General features: G+C 40.5%; 1 protein-coding gene across 6 annotated transcripts in view; it reads right to left on the reverse strand.

Moving 5' to 3' along the window:
• The window catches only part of mdga2a (MAM domain containing glycosylphosphatidylinositol anchor 2a), a 216447-nt gene that overhangs the window by 78878 nt on the left and 119229 nt on the right, over nucleotides 1-18340 (reverse strand). For 4 of the 6 annotated variants that reach the window (XM_046060079.1, XM_046060082.1, XM_046060078.1 and 1 more), the window contains exons 4-6: nucleotides 10039-10235; nucleotides 6771-6906; nucleotides 6247-6516 (exon numbers count right to left, since the gene is read on the reverse strand). In XM_046060079.1, the coding sequence (XP_045916035.1) occupies nucleotides 6247-6516; nucleotides 6771-6906; nucleotides 10039-10235 (603 nt within the window). The remainder of the gene's footprint in view (nucleotides 1-6246; nucleotides 6517-6770; nucleotides 6907-10038; nucleotides 10236-18340) is intronic. The other 2 variants (XM_046060081.1, XM_046060080.1) reach the window with 1 other exon arrangement.

Consider the following 18340-nt stretch of genomic DNA (forward strand, 5'->3'; position numbering starts at 1 on the left):
AGCTTATCTCAGCCATATCTGTATGGCAGTATATATGGATGTCAGCCAATAAGTTACAGGAAATTATGTTTGGGGTTCATAGTCTGTAAAATGTCTCACTCAGTACATATCTTGGTAATAATTCTTTAAATAAGGGCTTTAAGGGATATTTTAAGGCAATATTTTAATTGTGTGTTTATGTAAATTTAAAGTTTATTTAAATACCAATATCTTTCTCAGAAATCCAGTGTCAGTTGGAATAAATCCACTAACCCTAACCCATAAACAGAAGCACACATGTCGGAGAATACAGTAAAATTTGGTTTAGTTTTCTTTTTATGGTGGGGCTGGACAAAATTAACAGAACCTGGGGAGAAGTTAAAATCAAAGAAGAAAAGCTTCACTTTCTCATCACATGTAATAGTATTCATGGTGATGGAAATTTCATGCCAAAGATGGAAATTTAGCACACTCCCACCCCAACCCACCCAGCCAGCCCCCTTAATATGGAAAGATGTTGCAAGCTTGTTTTCATGCCGCGTGACACAGCAGTGAGGAGGGATCCGTTTTTGCCACAGCCATGCAGCAAAGGCATGAGCACACAATGGAGAAATTGTTCTGGAAAAGAGTGGATCATGGAATTGGTTTGGTTGTTGAAAAGACAGCTGCAGAGCAGAATACAATAAATGTGTAGACTACTCATGTTGCACAAGCTACGTTTGTTATCACCTAAAAATGAAAGGTCCATGAACATTAGCATGTTGGGCATATAGTGATGTGTGTCTCCATAATTTCACATTGCTGCAGCACTGATTCATATACAGTTAACTTATTAAGAAACAAATAAAATCCATGATATACTTCTATAAACAATGTAGTCTACTAATGTATGGTTATACCATCCACCCCTCGTCATTTGGTGCATGTTGACCCAAAAATGCATTTGTGTCATTGACAGCTCATCAGACTCAAGGGAGCAATCCTGATGCCACGGTAAGAGGTGTGAAAACGTGCTGAATGTTTTTCGTACTTTATCAGTCTGTCCCAGAATTGAATGCTTTTTGGCTTTTACAGCATCTATAGCGCTTCGTCCAAATTAATTTTGACATCAGTGATGTTCTGTTAGAAATCAGTTTCCCATTAAATTGTTATGTGATTTAAGATTGTCTTCCTTTTTAATTGGCTTTTGTTGATCAATATCTCTCAATGTTCAAGCTAAACTGACATGACATTTAAGCATGCTGATTTGTACTTTTTGTGTTGATTAGATGCCATTTACACCACTCACTCTGATCTTAAGGGACCATCCATAACTACTGACACCACAAATGACAAGAGTGACTGTTCATCAGTCTCATGTCTCATGTTTCCTGATTCATTCTCTGTTTGTATTGGTCCTTAATTTGCTTTGTCAAATATTACACATGTCACACATTAATTGTGTCATTTAAGCATCTCCCTATTTAGGTTTAGAGTGTTTTGGTTTTCTTTTGTTTTAACCCCAAATTCACACTATGATGTGTGATGACTCACTGACTTGATTTACTCAGGACTGAAAGTATTTTCACTCTATAATTTATGTAGCCCTCTCCATCATTGCCTTTTGTAAACATCTACAGTAAATTATTGAGTCACACAGATGTCACTCAGTGACGGCTTTTAAGCTTTAGGAGAATATACAAGTCTACTGATCAATGCTCATTTCTCCACAATGGGTGTTTACTGTGAAGCATGAAGGATGTGTTGAATCCAGTATGCAAAAACTTAAGAGCTAACAGTAATATGATTAGGGCATTGTTAGGGAACTAATATGATTTATAGGGCTTTGGTATCTGGATTAATGGAGTCAAACTGTAGGAGCCTGCTACTGTTTTTTTCAAAAAGCCCTGCACTGCATAACAAATCAATGGCTGTATCCTGCATGACATTTAGTCAAGAAAAATTTTAACTAGTTTAACTAGTACAGGTACATAGTACATTCAATGCTCTGCAGTATTAAAGGTACAATTTGCGAGATCTTCCCAGAATTATAGTTTAAAACATTTAAAGAATGAACTAACATTACCAACATAATGTGAAGAAGTAACAGTTCCAACGTAATGTCAAAGACATCTATGTGTTGTGTTACAGAAACATCTACTGAAGTTAGCACACTAACCAGCTACAAGCCGCTCGATCTTCCGTCTGACTGGGCAGACTGGGTGTGAACAGTGTTGGGCAAGCTACTTGGGAAATGTAGTGAGCTAAGCTACTAGCTACTCTCCATTAAATGAAGCTTCACTACACAGAAGCTATCCCCAGTGAAATGTAGCAAGCTTAGCTACAGCAACGTGGCAAAAGTAGCTTAGTTACATCTAAGCTACTTTTAATATATATATACACACACACACACACACACACACACACACTCACACACACAGTATAGGCCTAGTTATTATTGAACTAACTTCATTCCACAGTAGCAGAAGAAGAAACACTAAAAACCTGCTCCAAACTGTGTGTGTGACAGAGATCTCATCTCATGAAAACAGGTTTCTACCACTACATGTCAAAGTTTCCTCCTCACTAGAGGAAGAGATGTCTAGGCTGGACCCTGATCCTTCTCACAAGAGGTTCCAATAACTATCACAATAGAAATCCAACGAAGGTTAAAGTCAAGGGCAACTGGACTTGGTTGAAGATACTGGAAGACGTTTCGTACCTCATCCAAAGGACTTCTTCAGTCTTCAGAGACTTATCCTTCAGAAATGCTTGGGAAATGTAGCATGTAGGGAAGCTACCCCGCTACTCGGCCAATAAAAGAGCTTTGTTACTGAAAAGCTATTTGATTCAGAAAATAGCGACACTAACACCAAGCTACTGAGAAATGTAGTTAAACTAGTAACGGAGCTTCTTGGAGTGACGCAACTGCCCAACACTGGGTGTGAAATAGTCACTGTCCAGGGACAGACAGGACGCGGGATCCCCTTATGATAACTATGGAAGATCTTACTGGACTTTAATATTTGTAACCCACAGAAAACAATCCACAAATGTGTACTGTGTGTAAGATTCCGCAAATGTGCAAAAAGGAAGTTACAAATGTAACATGAACGATAAATTGCAAAAACTGTTTTGTGTGTAGAAGTCACTCTGTATTTTTAATAATGTAAAAATACACATTTGTAGAGAGTGAAATATTTGTGCATCATACTACACATTTGTGGATTGTTTTCTGTGGGTTACAAATATTAAAGTCCAATAAAATCTTCCATAGATAACCAATTGGGCTGTTCAGACAGAGCGAGCTGGCAAGAAAACACCCTGATAATCTACTATAAACTATACAAATGATCTGATTCTGATGAAATAATAAATTTTCTAGCTTTTGCTAGCACTTTAGGGTGCTCTATTCCTCTCATCCAACACGTTCTCATCCCAGGGCGTCAAACACAGAAACTTAACTACTAAGTTTCTATTCCTAATCGGAGGAGACCTACTCCCCTGTATCATGTTAATTTGCTTAAACCACAGATGCTCGTTACATGGGTGGAGTGATCAATTCTGTCTCTCCGAAGGTGGATGCTAGTCATGGAATGATTCTGTAATTTCAGATTTTGTTCTCTTGAAAGCAGGGTTGGATGTTGACGGTGATATTAATGCCCCTGCTGAGTAATGCGACGTTGTCACTGGCCGCCAAGTGGGCAGCCAGTAATGTAACGTTTTTTTTGTTGTTGTTGTACTTGGTTATGTTTGTATTTCACGCCCTGGAATGTGAAGGGGCTTTCTCACCGCTGTTCTCCTCCCCCAATATTTTCCCCCCATATGATGAAATATCAAAATCCCAACTATAATTATAAGAAATAGCTGCTGTTTTTTTTTTTTTTTAAATTCCCTATTTATTCCACATATTTGTCAGTTGAGTGACAGAGAGGAGCACACACACACAGATCATCACACAAGGCAATGGTCCTTTTAACTTTATTGTTGTAGAAGAAGCGATGCCCCGCTAATCCAGGAAGACATAAAAAATGTAATTTGTGAGGTTATTATAAAGATAAGCTTTAACGTAACGTGCGATTAGAAAAGAGCAGAGGAGCAGAATCGCTTAGAGAGCAGCCTGGCGGAGGAGGAGGAGGTGAAATGCTGCCTCCTATTTATTTTGGAGCAAGCGGCCAGAAATTACACATTGCACCTTTAAAACATAACAGAAACATGTGTGCAGTCAAATATCATACACAATGTATCTAAGGAAGAGTGTGAATTTTCTGATGATATTTTACCAAGATCCCAAATGTCAGCTCCAGACATATATGACACAGCAAACAGAGCACAATATTTATTGCAGCGTTTGCCCACAGTGACTTATTTGCTGCCACAGGTCACCTGACAATTTCTCTTTGATGTAAGCTTCTCAAGTCTTAAGTATTCAACTATATAAGCACTTTCACAATACAGAGAAGAGGTTTATCTGTCAAGGGGGGCCATCAGAAATGATTTGTTGATGACTTGATTGTCATCCCAGGGAGCATAAATAAATGCTTCCAAAAAGGCTGAGCACAGAGGCGGCCTGATGATGGAGCTGTGGCATAATCTCTGAGATGAAAGGAGAAAACTCTGTGAGAAACTTTCTTAGCCAATCTGCTAAACTCTGGTTCACATGTGTCCCCTTTGTATGTGTACGATGTCCTCTAGAAAGTTAAAATTCACATTTGGATCATCCCACGAATGCTGCTGTGTTTGCAAGGCTTCTACAAATTAATGCATCTTTTTATTCACCTGCAAGAGGATCCCGCAGTTTCACATTCAGGGCATTGGGATCCTCTGTTATGTCACAGATGAAAGCCTAGTCACACACCCCCCTTAATCCTCGAGCTTAGTGATAGCACTCGATTTAAGCATCTGCGTCTGTGTATGTCTCATATCAAAACAGCTCTTCTTTGCAGGTGGTAAAATTGCCTGGATTTAGTATTAACCTTTAAAGTCTTTATTTTATTTTTTATTTTTTGCATCTTACTGTACATAGACACATGGCTGATAATATGTAAAAGTATACTTCAATACTATGATAGCATGCAAAAAGTGATACTCTGAATGAGCTACAGAATGATCAGATGCTCTTCAGCCACTGTTTGAATCAGTGTATTTTGTCCTTGACTGTCTTTAAGTAACCTAAGCAGTAATAGTGATAGTGAGATCTAATGCTCTGTGTGTTTGTAAGGTCAAACTGTAAGAGCGTACTTCATATCTGCATACTTCATATCAGAAGGACATAATCAAATAAATCCTTTACAAGACTTTAATAAATCTATATTAACAAACTTTAAACAAATACATTGCAATATGGATGCAATGTTTAATCAAAACTAATAAACATTTTAATTTAAATTCCTGTTTCAAGATTCCCTTTTTCAAACGTCTGCTTTTATTCACAGTGTAATGGCATTTTCCCCAATGATACTTTTATTTCATGTGAAACACATACCCTCAGCCTCTTTTAGCAAGATCAGCAATGGCTTATTTAGTCAGCTAGCTGTTAGCTAGAGCAGCAACAATGTCAAAGCAACTCTGAATCAACTAACTACAGTCTCCTTCTGTATATACAGACAGAACACAGACATAATAACCAACCTCTTCTTCATGTTTAGCTTAACACAGCTGCACATGCTATGTAACTAGAAGCTAACAAGCTGGGTTGCCTTGGGGGCTTAGATTATTACCAAAGTCCTTGCAAGTCATGCCACTCGGGATGCCATCTTAGCAATGCCTTTGGGCAGCTATTTGGGACGAACAAGACAAGGCTCCTATCTGAATGAACGCTTTGCCTGTTAAAAGCAGACGATAAGCTTTCTAGCGGGAGGGGCCATAACCGCCATCTTTGCCGTTACAGGCTTTCCCCATAGAGTTATATTGAGGATTTGACTGAGTGGCGTGTCTCCTCCATAAAACATCTCTGATATTATTCAGCATCAAAGTGAAGAGTCAATGTGAGCAGCAGCGGCTAGGTGGTTAATTTAGAGATATTCTGGCAGCTGAAGAGCTGAGAAGGGCAAAAACACGAGGAGTGTTCCTTTTTTGGTTGTTGCAGCCAGCAGCAGCTAACTAGTTAGTTTACAGTTGCTGACCTTGCTAATGGGACAGGTACTGGTGAACAATACCATTTCAGAATAGGCTATTGTGCTGAGTTTTAATAATTTATCACATAATTTCCCAATTATACAATTTATATATTCTATTCATTCATATGATACTTTATTTCATAATTATATCGCAGTCACGCCGTCTCACCTCGCACCACAATGGTGGTAGACTTCTTGGCTGGGTTGCCCACGTTGTTGCTGGCCACGCAGCTGTAGACCCCCGCCTCATCAGAGGTGATGGCTGGAAGCGTGAGTGTGCCCCCTTTCACCACGCTCCTCTGCGGCAAACTGTCATTACTGCTGACCCAGGTGAGAAGTGGGGGCGGCTCTCCGCCTGTGGTGATGCACACCAAGGATACCGTCTGGCCAGGATTCACCACAATGGGATCCTCCACCAGAAGCTTGATGGACGGTGAGGCTGTCGAGGAAGATTATGTGGAGTCTTAGAAAGATTGGCAGAAGATGGACAACTTTGGCAGCATATGTCAGTTGAGAGACTGCGCACAAATTCATGTCTATTTCCATGTCTGTCCTACGTTTATTAAGATACCTTTCTAGAATTTGCCGTTTTCATATTGCAATCTACTTAGAATAATAACAAAATCACTGCACAAACGGCCATTTTTGGTATACTATGCTAAAATGACAATACAGGAAATTCAGAAGTCTTACCTGTCTTATTGGTTAGTCTGAAGATAACACTGCGGTCAGGGATCCCACACACATTTCTGACAGAGGCGATGCAGCTGTAGTTGGCGTAGTCCTGAGGACGCAGGTTCTTCAGCTTCAAAATCTTCGTTTCCCCCTGCAGCTCAGATCAAACCAACACTGGTATGCAAATGTGTGCAAAAATATCAACATAATCAAGTAAAAGCAATGCAGGAAACTAGGTAGTGGAAAGGAGATGACTTAGACCAAACCGCTCCAAAGAAAGGTCAAAGAGATGAATATGTATACAGTTTTAATGAAGCCAAAAATGAAAAGAATGGTAGCAGAGTTCAAGAACATTATCAAAAAATAAATTAAAAAATGCTGGTATTTGTCAAGATAATTAAAGTGTCTATTTGCTCAATTCCAATGTGTGGATTACTTTCCAGTCAATGGCCCGGCAGTATTTTCACCATTCAGCTACAGAAATATGGATGGGCTCAGTAGGGGATCCCTCCACAGAAACCGATATCTCATTGAGAATGTGTTTGATTCCTGCCTGGCCTGTCAACCATGAGCCCCGCCTAGAAGGCTGTGATGAGGATGTGAACCTTTGATCTGGCTGACTATAATGCGTGGGTGTTGGGTTGGTGGGAGAGGCGGCAGATTAAAACATGAGTCAGCCACACGCTGCGGCAGTCCGCAAAACATGACAATCGCCTCACGTCTTTCATGTAATGTCATTTTATTACCATGAGGCTCATGGACATCTTAATTGTATTAGATTAGCCATGGACCCCACTTTCTTTCTCTGTCACCTCCTCTACTTTGGAGCAGATATCAGGAGATGAGGTTCATGATATTCAGAGTGCGTGCTTTACTCACAGCAGGGAGGGAGCACATTAAACCGAATTGGACAGGGGCATTGATGGCCATATTGATGGAAAGACTGGGTACACAGGAGCTACTGGAACGGGACTTATGGCGGTCAATTAAGGGAAAAGAAATAATGGGGGAGTGAATTGTCACTGTCACCTCAAAATAGTATTTCTCATTTTCATGTTTGAACTTATTTGAGGAATTAGGTGCTCATCTTTGGGAACACAGAATCAAAACCAGCAAATGCATGGCAGTAAAGATGAAAATGTTAGCAGCATAGCAGCAGGAAAATGAGATGATTACACGAGAGCCTAGAAAATGAGCGAGCGAGGAAGCTGAACAGAAGAGATATAAAAATGTCATAATTGACATGAATGGGATGTGTGCCTCCGCTGGGTGATGAGCAATATGTTGCTAACTCGGCTTTAAATGGTTATGTTCTCAAGATCTAGACAACATGGTCAAACAGAACAACACACTGCAAGAAAACATTAAACCCCATCAAAAATCATCAAAACATACTGACTTTCTTAAAGAGGTGAGGATCTGACGAGAGATGAGAAATGGTTCCATTATTCCCTCAATAATTGTGCTATTCTCTGGCATTTTGGGGGGGAAATTATGGATACAGAGGTGGAGGAGGAAGTAACAGACAGCAGAAAGGATAGGGTTTGCACAATAAAAGCACAGCTCCGGGCCTCACTTAATTATGAACCAGTTCTTGGTACAGAGTTTTAAATGCCACCTCTGCATTTCTACAGTATCAGTGGGAATATATAAAAAATATTTGGCAGACTTAAAAAAGGTGCTAGGGAATGAAGCTGGAATGAAGAGTAATGGAGGGAGAAAGGTGCAGAGGCGAACTTAATTCACAAATCTGCCTGGCCAAAATAGAGGCCTGGCTGCACTCTAATGGACTCAACTTGACCCTGTAGGCTCGATTTTGGTCAGTTATGAATTTTTAACTCAATTGCCCGAGTATGTTTCAGGCAAGCTCAGACATATTGTTGAAAAATAATGTTATAAGCCATTTCTACGAGGAAATTCATAGGAGTTTAGTAAGGATTTACTTGAGGTTGAACTCACACAAACATAATCTCTGGCTTTCAAATTTTCAGACCCAATTAAAGCTTTAATAGAGGGGAGGATGAAGGAGCAAGGGAACGAGAAAAAAGGTATGAAGAGCAGGATGGGGAAGGGAAGAGTGTCTGATGAGGCCCAGTTGTGCAGCTTCTTCAGTCTCTCTCACTCCATTAGTTCCCAGCCATCTTTCTCCATTTGGCCAAACATCAATTTCACTTCCTTTTTTCTCTCTGTTTCTTAAGCCTCTTTTCCCCTCTCACATGTCTTTTTCTCTTCCTCGTACAACATACAAATCGCATTCAACTCGTTCAATTCAACAACTACAATTCCCTTACTGGTGACAGAACAATCTCAATCAGTTCTTTGTTGGCTGCACAAGATCCATTTTTAGAACAAAAGCTTTGCAATTTTCAAATTGTAAAGAAAATCCAATCGCTCAGTTGAGAGAACTGGAACTCAATCTTTCTGTGTCTGTAATTTCTCAATGTGCATGTAACTTTGTGGAACTGGGTTAGTGAAACTGATATTGCTATGCATTGGGTTAATGAGAAAAACTTTTACTGTCTCTCAGCACAACATGGGGTAGTTTTAGTGTTGAAAGTGAAAGTGTATGTATTATGAAAAGAGGTTGATGAAGATCATCACCTATATACTTCTAGTGTCTGTTTAAGGGCCCACAGTATATGTTGAACACGATCCTCAATGTCCAATATCCATTGTAATAATATTACTATGCATTAGAATATTACAATGCATTAGAATATTGGTTACTAGTAATAATTATTTACTTTATCTTTTTATTTATATTAATGGCAGTTATCAGTCATCTGGATCATCAGATCCACTGTAAATGGCAAAAATTGTTTTCACACACAATCATCGTTACAAACACCCTCTCATGGTGAGAGATCATTGTGTCATAAGAATTTGATAATGTTAACACATTCTAAAAGCTGCTCTGCTGCTTGTTTGCTGGATTTTTCCCGTATATTTTGGTTACACAGCAGGGTGTGGCAACTGGTTATGAGAGCATCTCTTAATATGAGAGATCACACTCTGAAAGAGATTCAGAAAATTTAGCTCCTGATGAACACATATTTTGCTATTCCTTCAAAAAGCGTTTCACATCCTCTATTCTGTTTCAGCCAATTTTTCCTTTCTTTGTAATGCGCAGACGGGGGCAAAAGGTGTGTGTCTTCATGATAGCCAGCAAAAGCACCATTACAAGATTTCATATCCAACAGCTTTAAGCCTTTACCCATGTGGTATTTACTGAATAAACAATGCATCTTTCTTTGCATCTGCTATTCTCATGTTTCCTCTGTCTTACCTGTGTGAAAAACGGCTCATAGATCTCCACTCCCTTGTCCGAACCCTGCGTCAGGACCTCTCTCCCACGATGCCAACTGTAGCGGACAGGCGGGTTGGAATTGGCCACACAGCGCAGAAACACAGTCCTTTCATAGTAGAACTGTTCTTTAGCTTCTCCTATGCTCTGGTGCACCGTCACCACCGGGTCATCAAGGTCTGTGAGAGGGGCACACAAGAGAGGAGGAAGCTATCAATAAACACTTTCCCATGAGTTGTTCAATTGACTAATGAGTCGAAGACTTCTGGGAGCGATCAATCATGTGTTTCAAGTGTAAATATATATTTGCCTAGCTGTAGTAGAACAAATCGAGTAAATCTTTATATCATCAGTATACACTCATAGAATCTCCCTCACAATCTGTGTATGTTGATTGTGGTTAAAGGTCAGACGAAAGGGTCAGAATTCTCATTGCTTTACGAGAGCCAGTTATCAGGATGCACACAGGGGTCAATGTGTGAAACTTGAACTACTTAAGTCAATAGGATGCAGCCCAAGGGCACACTGACTTCCCAGTCAATGAGAGAGCTGATGTGTGTTCCAAGTCCCACTAAATCGTGAGCTTCAGAATGAGAGGAGATGACATATACTGTGCACAAAATGATGTTTGATGTCTATCACTTCAAAGAATATTATATTGCTGACCTCCGCTCTGATTTAGGCACTCTCTGATTTGACACATCTGTTACGCTACCCATTTCCCAACAGTCTGAGGGAAGTTTTACCCCAACGCTGGTTATTTGAGAAAGCGGTTGATTAAATGGATTCAAAGTTAATCATCTTACCCGGCTATCGCATTAAGCCTTGGCAAATGGTGTTCATCATAGCTGTGGTGTCTTTTAGCATGCTAATACTTGCCTTTTAGATTATGTACATTTGCACGCTCAAAGAACGTGGGGAGCTAGCTGTTTCCCTTTCATCTCCGTCTGAGATGCAATCAGTTTTTAACACGAGCAAAAAGGCAATTTAAGGGAGAGGATGAGAGAAGCTAATGCAAGTTATCCCCCATGATAAAATTCAAACTGATAAAGGCTGACCTTTTACATATAAATAGGAAAGTGATTGAGTGTATTAATGAGTGAGTTAGAGTATCAGTGAGTGAGCAACAAGGTGGATGATTGAGTGATTGAGAGAGCCAGTGTGTGTGAATATGTGAGTGAGAGAGTGCAAGCAGCTTACAGTAAATGAATTCTCAAATCATTAACGATGATAAGCCTCCAGAGAAAAACTACACACACCTCAGGTATTATTAATGGATGAATTCATCGCTTTTAATTCAGTAGCTGTGGCCCACCCCTGGATTTGCTGAGGATCAGGTCCTAATCAAGGTGCCTGTGGGCCACACTGCACAGCATTCAGCCTCAACGCACCAGCCAGAGAATGCTGATTCCTCAGTTTCATTAAAGACATGTTCTGCCCTACAGCCCCTTAATCAAAATCTAGCAGCGGTCAATACTTCATCCAGGATCCATTACAGTGTCTCAGGTAAGAGCAATTACCTTTGGGGGGGTTGGGGAAAAACAGGGGAGGGGGTGACAACGCTGCGGAGAAGACAGAGCGATTGCAGAGCCATTTTAGAGGAGCAGATTGCTCTAAGTAAATACACTGATTCATTATAGAGAGAAGGAGGAGAGTATGAATCCTATATCTTACCAAACGTCTGCCTCATCTGTTTCCTGCTTCAAACAGTCAATTTACCAACTGGCAGAAATGGAGCGCTTCATTGACAGCCCCATCTACCTTGATACACATGTCTTTGAACGCCAGACCTGATAGGAAGTTGTCTTTTTTCCCCTTTTTTGTCCCCCTTGTGGTGACAAGAGTGTTAGCACGTGTTTCTGTATGTTTGTGTATTAGGCAAGGAGAGGTTTGAGCTATTAATAGGACCGAAATGATATGCAGAGAGGAAGTGGATGCTAGGAGCGCAAAGAGATAAATATGGAAATATGGAAATGTACGCACTGGATTAAAATTTGATGAATTTCAAACAAAATTCCACCTCCACCATCAGTCTTTCTCCCAAAAGGATGTTGTGTGTGTGTGTGTGTGTGTGTGTGTGTGTGTGTGTGTCACTCTTGTGCAATTAGCTTCTGAAGTCATGCTTGACTGATTGTGAAGCTTAAATCCCAGAGCCCACAGGAAAACTGCGGTGTCGAGGCCGCCTGCGCCAGAGTTGTTAGGGTTTGTAATTGCAGGTTTATGGGTTCACAGGCCGGTAAATCTGCCCATGTACAGCTAAACGCTCCAGCGAGCTAACCTTAGCATCACTCCTGCTCACTCCCAACAACCATGACAACTCTTAAAGCTCTGGGTTTCTCTGATATTAAGACATGGGGGTGGGGCCGCATGACACACGAATGTGCAAACGGCAGAGGTGTTGCGTGGGTGAGTCAGACGAGGTCTTGCAGGACCAGCAGAGAAAAAAAAAAGGTATAACATTCAGTTTACCACCAATCTTTTTATTCTCTCAAGTGAGAGAAACAAAACCTGAAGATGTCGATATTCCCGTTTGAATAGCGCTGGTTTCTACTTTATGGGCCTACCAAAACATTTGTTGGACAAATAGGCACAAGTGAGTGGTTTGGATAAAAGAGAAGATGAAGATTAAAGAAAGTGCTTCATTATCACATCAAACCTTAGCTCCTTCCTTTCATGTCCCCCAACCCCCGCCCCTAAAAAGCAGACACCTGCAGAAAAACTCACACACATTACCTCACCTACACATACCCAGCCTCTCTCTGACACACACACACACACACAGACACCAACATCCTTGTACAGATCCACATGCGCCTTTCTTTGGGTGTCTCTCGGGTGCTAATCTAATGCAAGTTTCTTTTTCTATTTTTTCTTGGCTTTGATGTCTTTCACTCTCTCCACCTGATCTGCCAAAGTCACCTGGGAAGAGAACACCTATCAGGCTCCCAGGCTGTCAGCCATGAGCGACGGAGGCCCGTGATTAATTTCACCTAATCACTGTCCCAGCTTGATTACCAGCGGGAGCTGCTGACCTGAATGACATTTGTCCAACGTCTTTCATGAGTGAAAACAGCCCTGTTATGTCAATGATAAGCAATTTGCTTTTATTTTGTGCTAAGGGACAGTGACAGACAGCAGGAGAGAGAGAAACGGTTGTGGTCGGAGAGAAACAGACAAGGGGAGGAAAAAGAGGGTCAAGAGCATGTAAAAACTTCTAATTTGCTGCTATCCAGACGCAGGGTTAATGAGGTGATGATACTGTACAGCAGCTGTCTCCTGCACTTATTCCAAATAAGGGTGACTGGCTGTCTTTGTGATGGATTTTTTTGGTAGAAATATGGGCATGAGGCATAAGCGATTAGAGAAGTTATTACTTGGCAGCTTGCCCTGGGATGGACCTCACCTTCAAGCCTCTTTTTTTTAGAAGCTGGAGTTTCAAAGTAAATCCTAAAAATGGTAGAGCCACCTCCACATAAATAGGAAGGAGTAAGAGGTGAATTTATTCTGGCTCTTTAGACATTCTCCAACCAGATTAATAGTCCGTCAAAGGCATCTGTGTCATGTGAATAGTGGTGTTTGTGTGATTTTTTCAATATATCATAAAAGCCTCAGATAAATAAAAAAATCCATAAGATAATGGGCAGTGAGGAGTGATATTCGATGTCTGAGATATTTCCATACTGATGCATGATGCGTGGGATTAATTTACTGTAAGAAGACCTAAAATTGAAAACAATTTGCAACATCAGTATACTATGTGTAAACACACTACATCAAATAAGACAGCACAAATAAAACATGATATAGATGGTGTGTAATTTCAGTTTGCTGAATGGTACGCTTTAATGCGTTTCATTTATGTGGGTTAAAAGGTTAATAAGTTGCATTGGTGATATATAACATCCACCTCATGTAGAGGCCTCTGATAGAATATGTGAATCCAGCATGTAATTTACTGTCAGAACATTTCCTTCCCGCCATCTCTCCACCCCATGGCAACAGTGACCTCTATCTCATGGCTACACTCCACAATAACGAGCTCCTGCTAGCTGTATCTATTTGGTGTCAGCTGTTGCTTCATACTGAAGTGTGATGGTGGTGTTGGATGGATGTTTTTGGAGGGTGGGCGAGGGCATGATGCATCTATTTCTGCAATAAGTCCGCTCTGACGCTGGTGCCTGTGTAACAGAGATATCTCAGTGAACTGAATATCATTCCCAGAGAAATGAGATACGAGCGTGAGCAGCTTTGTGTGCTGCACCGCTCTCAGTGCTGTCACGGGGTGGAGGATAAAAGGGAGAGGTGACAAATAAGGGAGAAGCTCATTCAGTAGGTGTGGTATATCTGAATGTGGCAGTGTAAAACGCATCTGTATGTTGAGAAGCACATAAACAGTAACTCAACACATCATACAATATGAACGCTGCATGCATCTCACCACATAATTAAAATGGTAATGTACACATGGCTAGTGATCCTTCCTGATGGATATCTTATCTCATGAATTTTTATGATCTTATCTTATGATTTTTAATGACTAATTTTATACATACGTCTGAGCTTCAGAGTACATGCAAGCAATAGTCTTCTAAAATCACCCTTATGCATGTGTATGCATGTAGCAGAGATGGGGACCTGAGTTTGAGACTCGGACTCAAGTCGCAATTAAGTCGCCCACACAGTACCTTTAGACTTGATTTGAGACTCGTACTCAAAAGACTTCAGACTTGACTCAGACTCAAGGTGCGGGACCCGTGAACAATGTCTATTTTTAGGAAACATCTTATGAGCTTGCTGTTATCCCCCTCCTTGCGTTACCTATAACCTACCTACGTAACACATAAGTTACTACGTAGCTGCTGCGCGTGGCCAAAAGTGAGTGAGGACAACAAACACCGGTAGCTGCTGTGCCATTCATCATAAACTTTGGCTTTAAACTTCATACAACAAGGCCCAAACAAAAGAAGTGCTGAATGCAAAATAGGTGAGAAAACATGTTTTAGCTCAGCACTGGTCATCTAACGTTAGCTTGCTTCTTGCTTTAGCTACGACCTACGGGAGGTTATCTTTTCACATTATGAAAAGATGAACGAGTGTTTTTTTACTGGCCAAACTATGGTGGTTGTTATCATTTACGTCCCACTGGCTGCCATCATGTTAATTATTGACGTTGGCTGCAAACAGGTTACAGGTTTATTGTTGATCATGTAACATTACAGTTTTATTTAGTTATAATGTTACACTGGTTTGAGAGTCTGGGGGGTGTGTTGACTTAAAGTAGTTAATAAGCTGTAATTGGTTGAAGACATTAGGCTACATGGTTGTGCTCTGTTAGTGAAAAACAGGTTACAGGTTTATTGTTCATAATGTAACATTACAGTTCAATTTAGGTAACGTTACACTGGGTTTGAGAGCCTGCGGTTGGTGTTGACTTACAGTAGTTAATAAGCGGTCATTAATTGCATTGCACATTACATGGTTGTGCTCTGTAAGTGAAAAACAGGTTACAGAATCCCTTGTAGCTATGCGGTGTTCTAAGCAGCCTGGATTGAACACAGCAGGTGATACAACATTCATTATAACTACGAGTGACTTGAGACTTGACTTGGACTCGAGCTCAGAGACTTGAGACTTGACTTGGACTCTAGCTCAAAGACTTTTTTGTATCTCTGGCATGTTATTGAATTTCTGCAAGTAACCAGATTAAAGGTCCAGTGTGTAATATTTCTGAGGATCTATGGACAGAAATGCAATATAAGAGCCATTTATATCTCCATAACGTTGCCACGCTGCATCGTCATATTTCTACAGTAACTGAAAATGGACACACAGCACTACAGAGCTCGTTTCGTCACTACGTTCTTCTTGTTTTTGTAGAATTCAGGCAGTGCAGACACTTATCACTATGTTGAATGCGTATGTTAGAAGAAGAAGAAGAAGAAGTAGTAATAATATACCGCAGGGGTCTGCAAATACGTTTTGCACTGGAGCAATATTTTCAACCATTAGATGTTGGATGAGAATATAACCCATAATACTGACTTTCATTAAGATGTTGTCTGGTTAGCTAACCAATCAAGATAAGTTTTTTTTTTCTCTCTCTCTTCAACAAATGGATTCTGCAGCAAATTTTTCTCAGATCACGGCATGTGCTGCACTTTTTTTTTGTTTTGATGTTTGATGTTTCAACCTACGGACGCTTTTTCATAACCCAGTATCTCCAGGCAGAGGACATTTAGGGGAATCACGTTTTCTGACAGCTCTTTCAGAGGAGTGTCAAGCAGGCTACAGACTCTTTTAATGTCGTTCAGAATTTTAGTAAAAGCTCAGTTCAACTCCAAATAAAGCATTACAGTAAACAAGCTTCTTATGCTTTTATTTTGTAGTCAAAGCCACTAAAGAGGAAGTCATTATTTGAGTAAATGTTGCTGTCATGACTGAGATCTATTTCAGCATCGCTTTCAAAGTATTTATTTATTTATATTTTTTGCCACTATCAAAGCACCCTAATCTGGCAGCGGGCCAGATATTATTGTTGGCGGGCAGTTTTGGCGATGGTCCATAGTCACAGAGAATTAATGTATTTCCCTTGTCAATGTTTGTATAAACTTTATCCAATGTGTGGTTTATGATGGACTGTGATTCAGAAACAGTGACAATGTTACACACTCTTGGCTTATATTTTCCATGTTATCTGTCAGTGGCCAAGTCACTATAACATATGGTTTTACTGAATAATTAAGTAAATATCATTTCTTAATAAATACAGGTGCTGGTCATACAATTAGAATATCATCAAAAAGTGGATTTATTTCAGTAATTCCATTCAAAAAGTGAAATTTGGATATTATATTCATTCATTACAGACGGACTGATATATTTCAAATGTTTATTTCATTTAATTGTGATGATTAAAACTGACAACTGAACATGAACATGAAAAGTATGAGCATGTACAGCACTCAATACTTAGTTGGGGCTCCTTTTGCCTGAATTACTGTAGCAATCCGGCGTGGCATGGAGTCGATCAGTCTGTGGCACTGCTCAGGTGTTATGAGAGCCCAGGTTGCTCTGATAGTGGCCTTCAGCTCTTCTGCATTGTTGGGTCTGGCGTATCGCATCTTCCTCTTCACAATACCCCATAGATTTTCTATTGGGTTAAGGTCAGGCGAGTTTGCTGGCCAATTAAGAACAGGGATACCATGGTCCTTAAACCAGGTACTGGTAGCTTTGGCACTGTGTGCAGGTGCCAAGTCCTGTTGGAAAATGAAATCTGCATCTCCATAAAGTTGGTCAGCAGCAAGAAGGATGTTGTGCTCTAAAACTTCCTAGTAGACGGCTGCGTTGACCTTGGAACTCAGAAAATACAGTGGACCAACACCTGTGTCACCTGTAGATGACATGGCACCAAACCATCACTGACTGTGGAAACTTTACACTGGACTTCAAGCAACGTGGATTCTGTGCCTCTCCTCTTTCCTCCAGACTCTGGGACCTTGATTTCCAAAGGAAATGCAAAATTTACTTTCATCAGAGAACATAACTTTGGACCACTCAGCAGCAGTCCAGCACTTTTTGTCTTTAGCCCAGGCGAGACGCTTCTGACGCTGTGTCTTGTTCAAGAGTGGCTTGACACAAGGAATGCGACAGCTGAAACCCATGTCTTGCATACGTCTGTGCGTGGTGGTTCTTCAAGCACTGACTCCAACTGCAGTCCACTCTTTGTGAATCTCCCCCACATTTTTGAATGGGTTTTGTTTCACAATCCTCTCCAGGGTGTGGTTATCCCCTTGTGCTTGTACACTTTTTTCTACCACACCTTTTCCTTCCCTTCGCCTCTCTATTAATGTACATGGACACAGCTCTGTGAACAGCCAGCCTCTTTAGCAATGACCTTTTGTGTCTTGCCCTCCTTGTGCAAGGTGCCAATGGTCGTCTTTTGGACAGCTGTCAAGTCAGCAGTCTTCCCCATGATTGTGTAGCCTACAGAACTAGACTGAGAGACCATTTGAAGGCCTTTGCAGGTGTTTTGAGTTAATTAGCTGATTAAAGTGTGGCACCAGGTGTCTTCAATATTGAACCTTCTCACAATATTCTAATATTCTGAGATACTGATTTTGGGGTTTTCATTAGCTGTCAGTTATAATCATCAAAATTAAAAGGAATGAACACTTGAAATATATCAGTCTGTGTGGAATGAATGTATACATTATACAAGTTTCACTTTTTGAATGGAATTACTGAAATAAATCAACTTTTTGATGATATTCTAATTATATGACCA

Source organism: Micropterus dolomieu, linkage group LG10 (genome assembly GCF_021292245.1).
Source record: "Micropterus dolomieu isolate WLL.071019.BEF.003 ecotype Adirondacks linkage group LG10, ASM2129224v1, whole genome shotgun sequence".
NCBI classification, from domain to species: Eukaryota; Metazoa; Chordata; class Actinopteri; order Centrarchiformes; family Centrarchidae; genus Micropterus; species Micropterus dolomieu.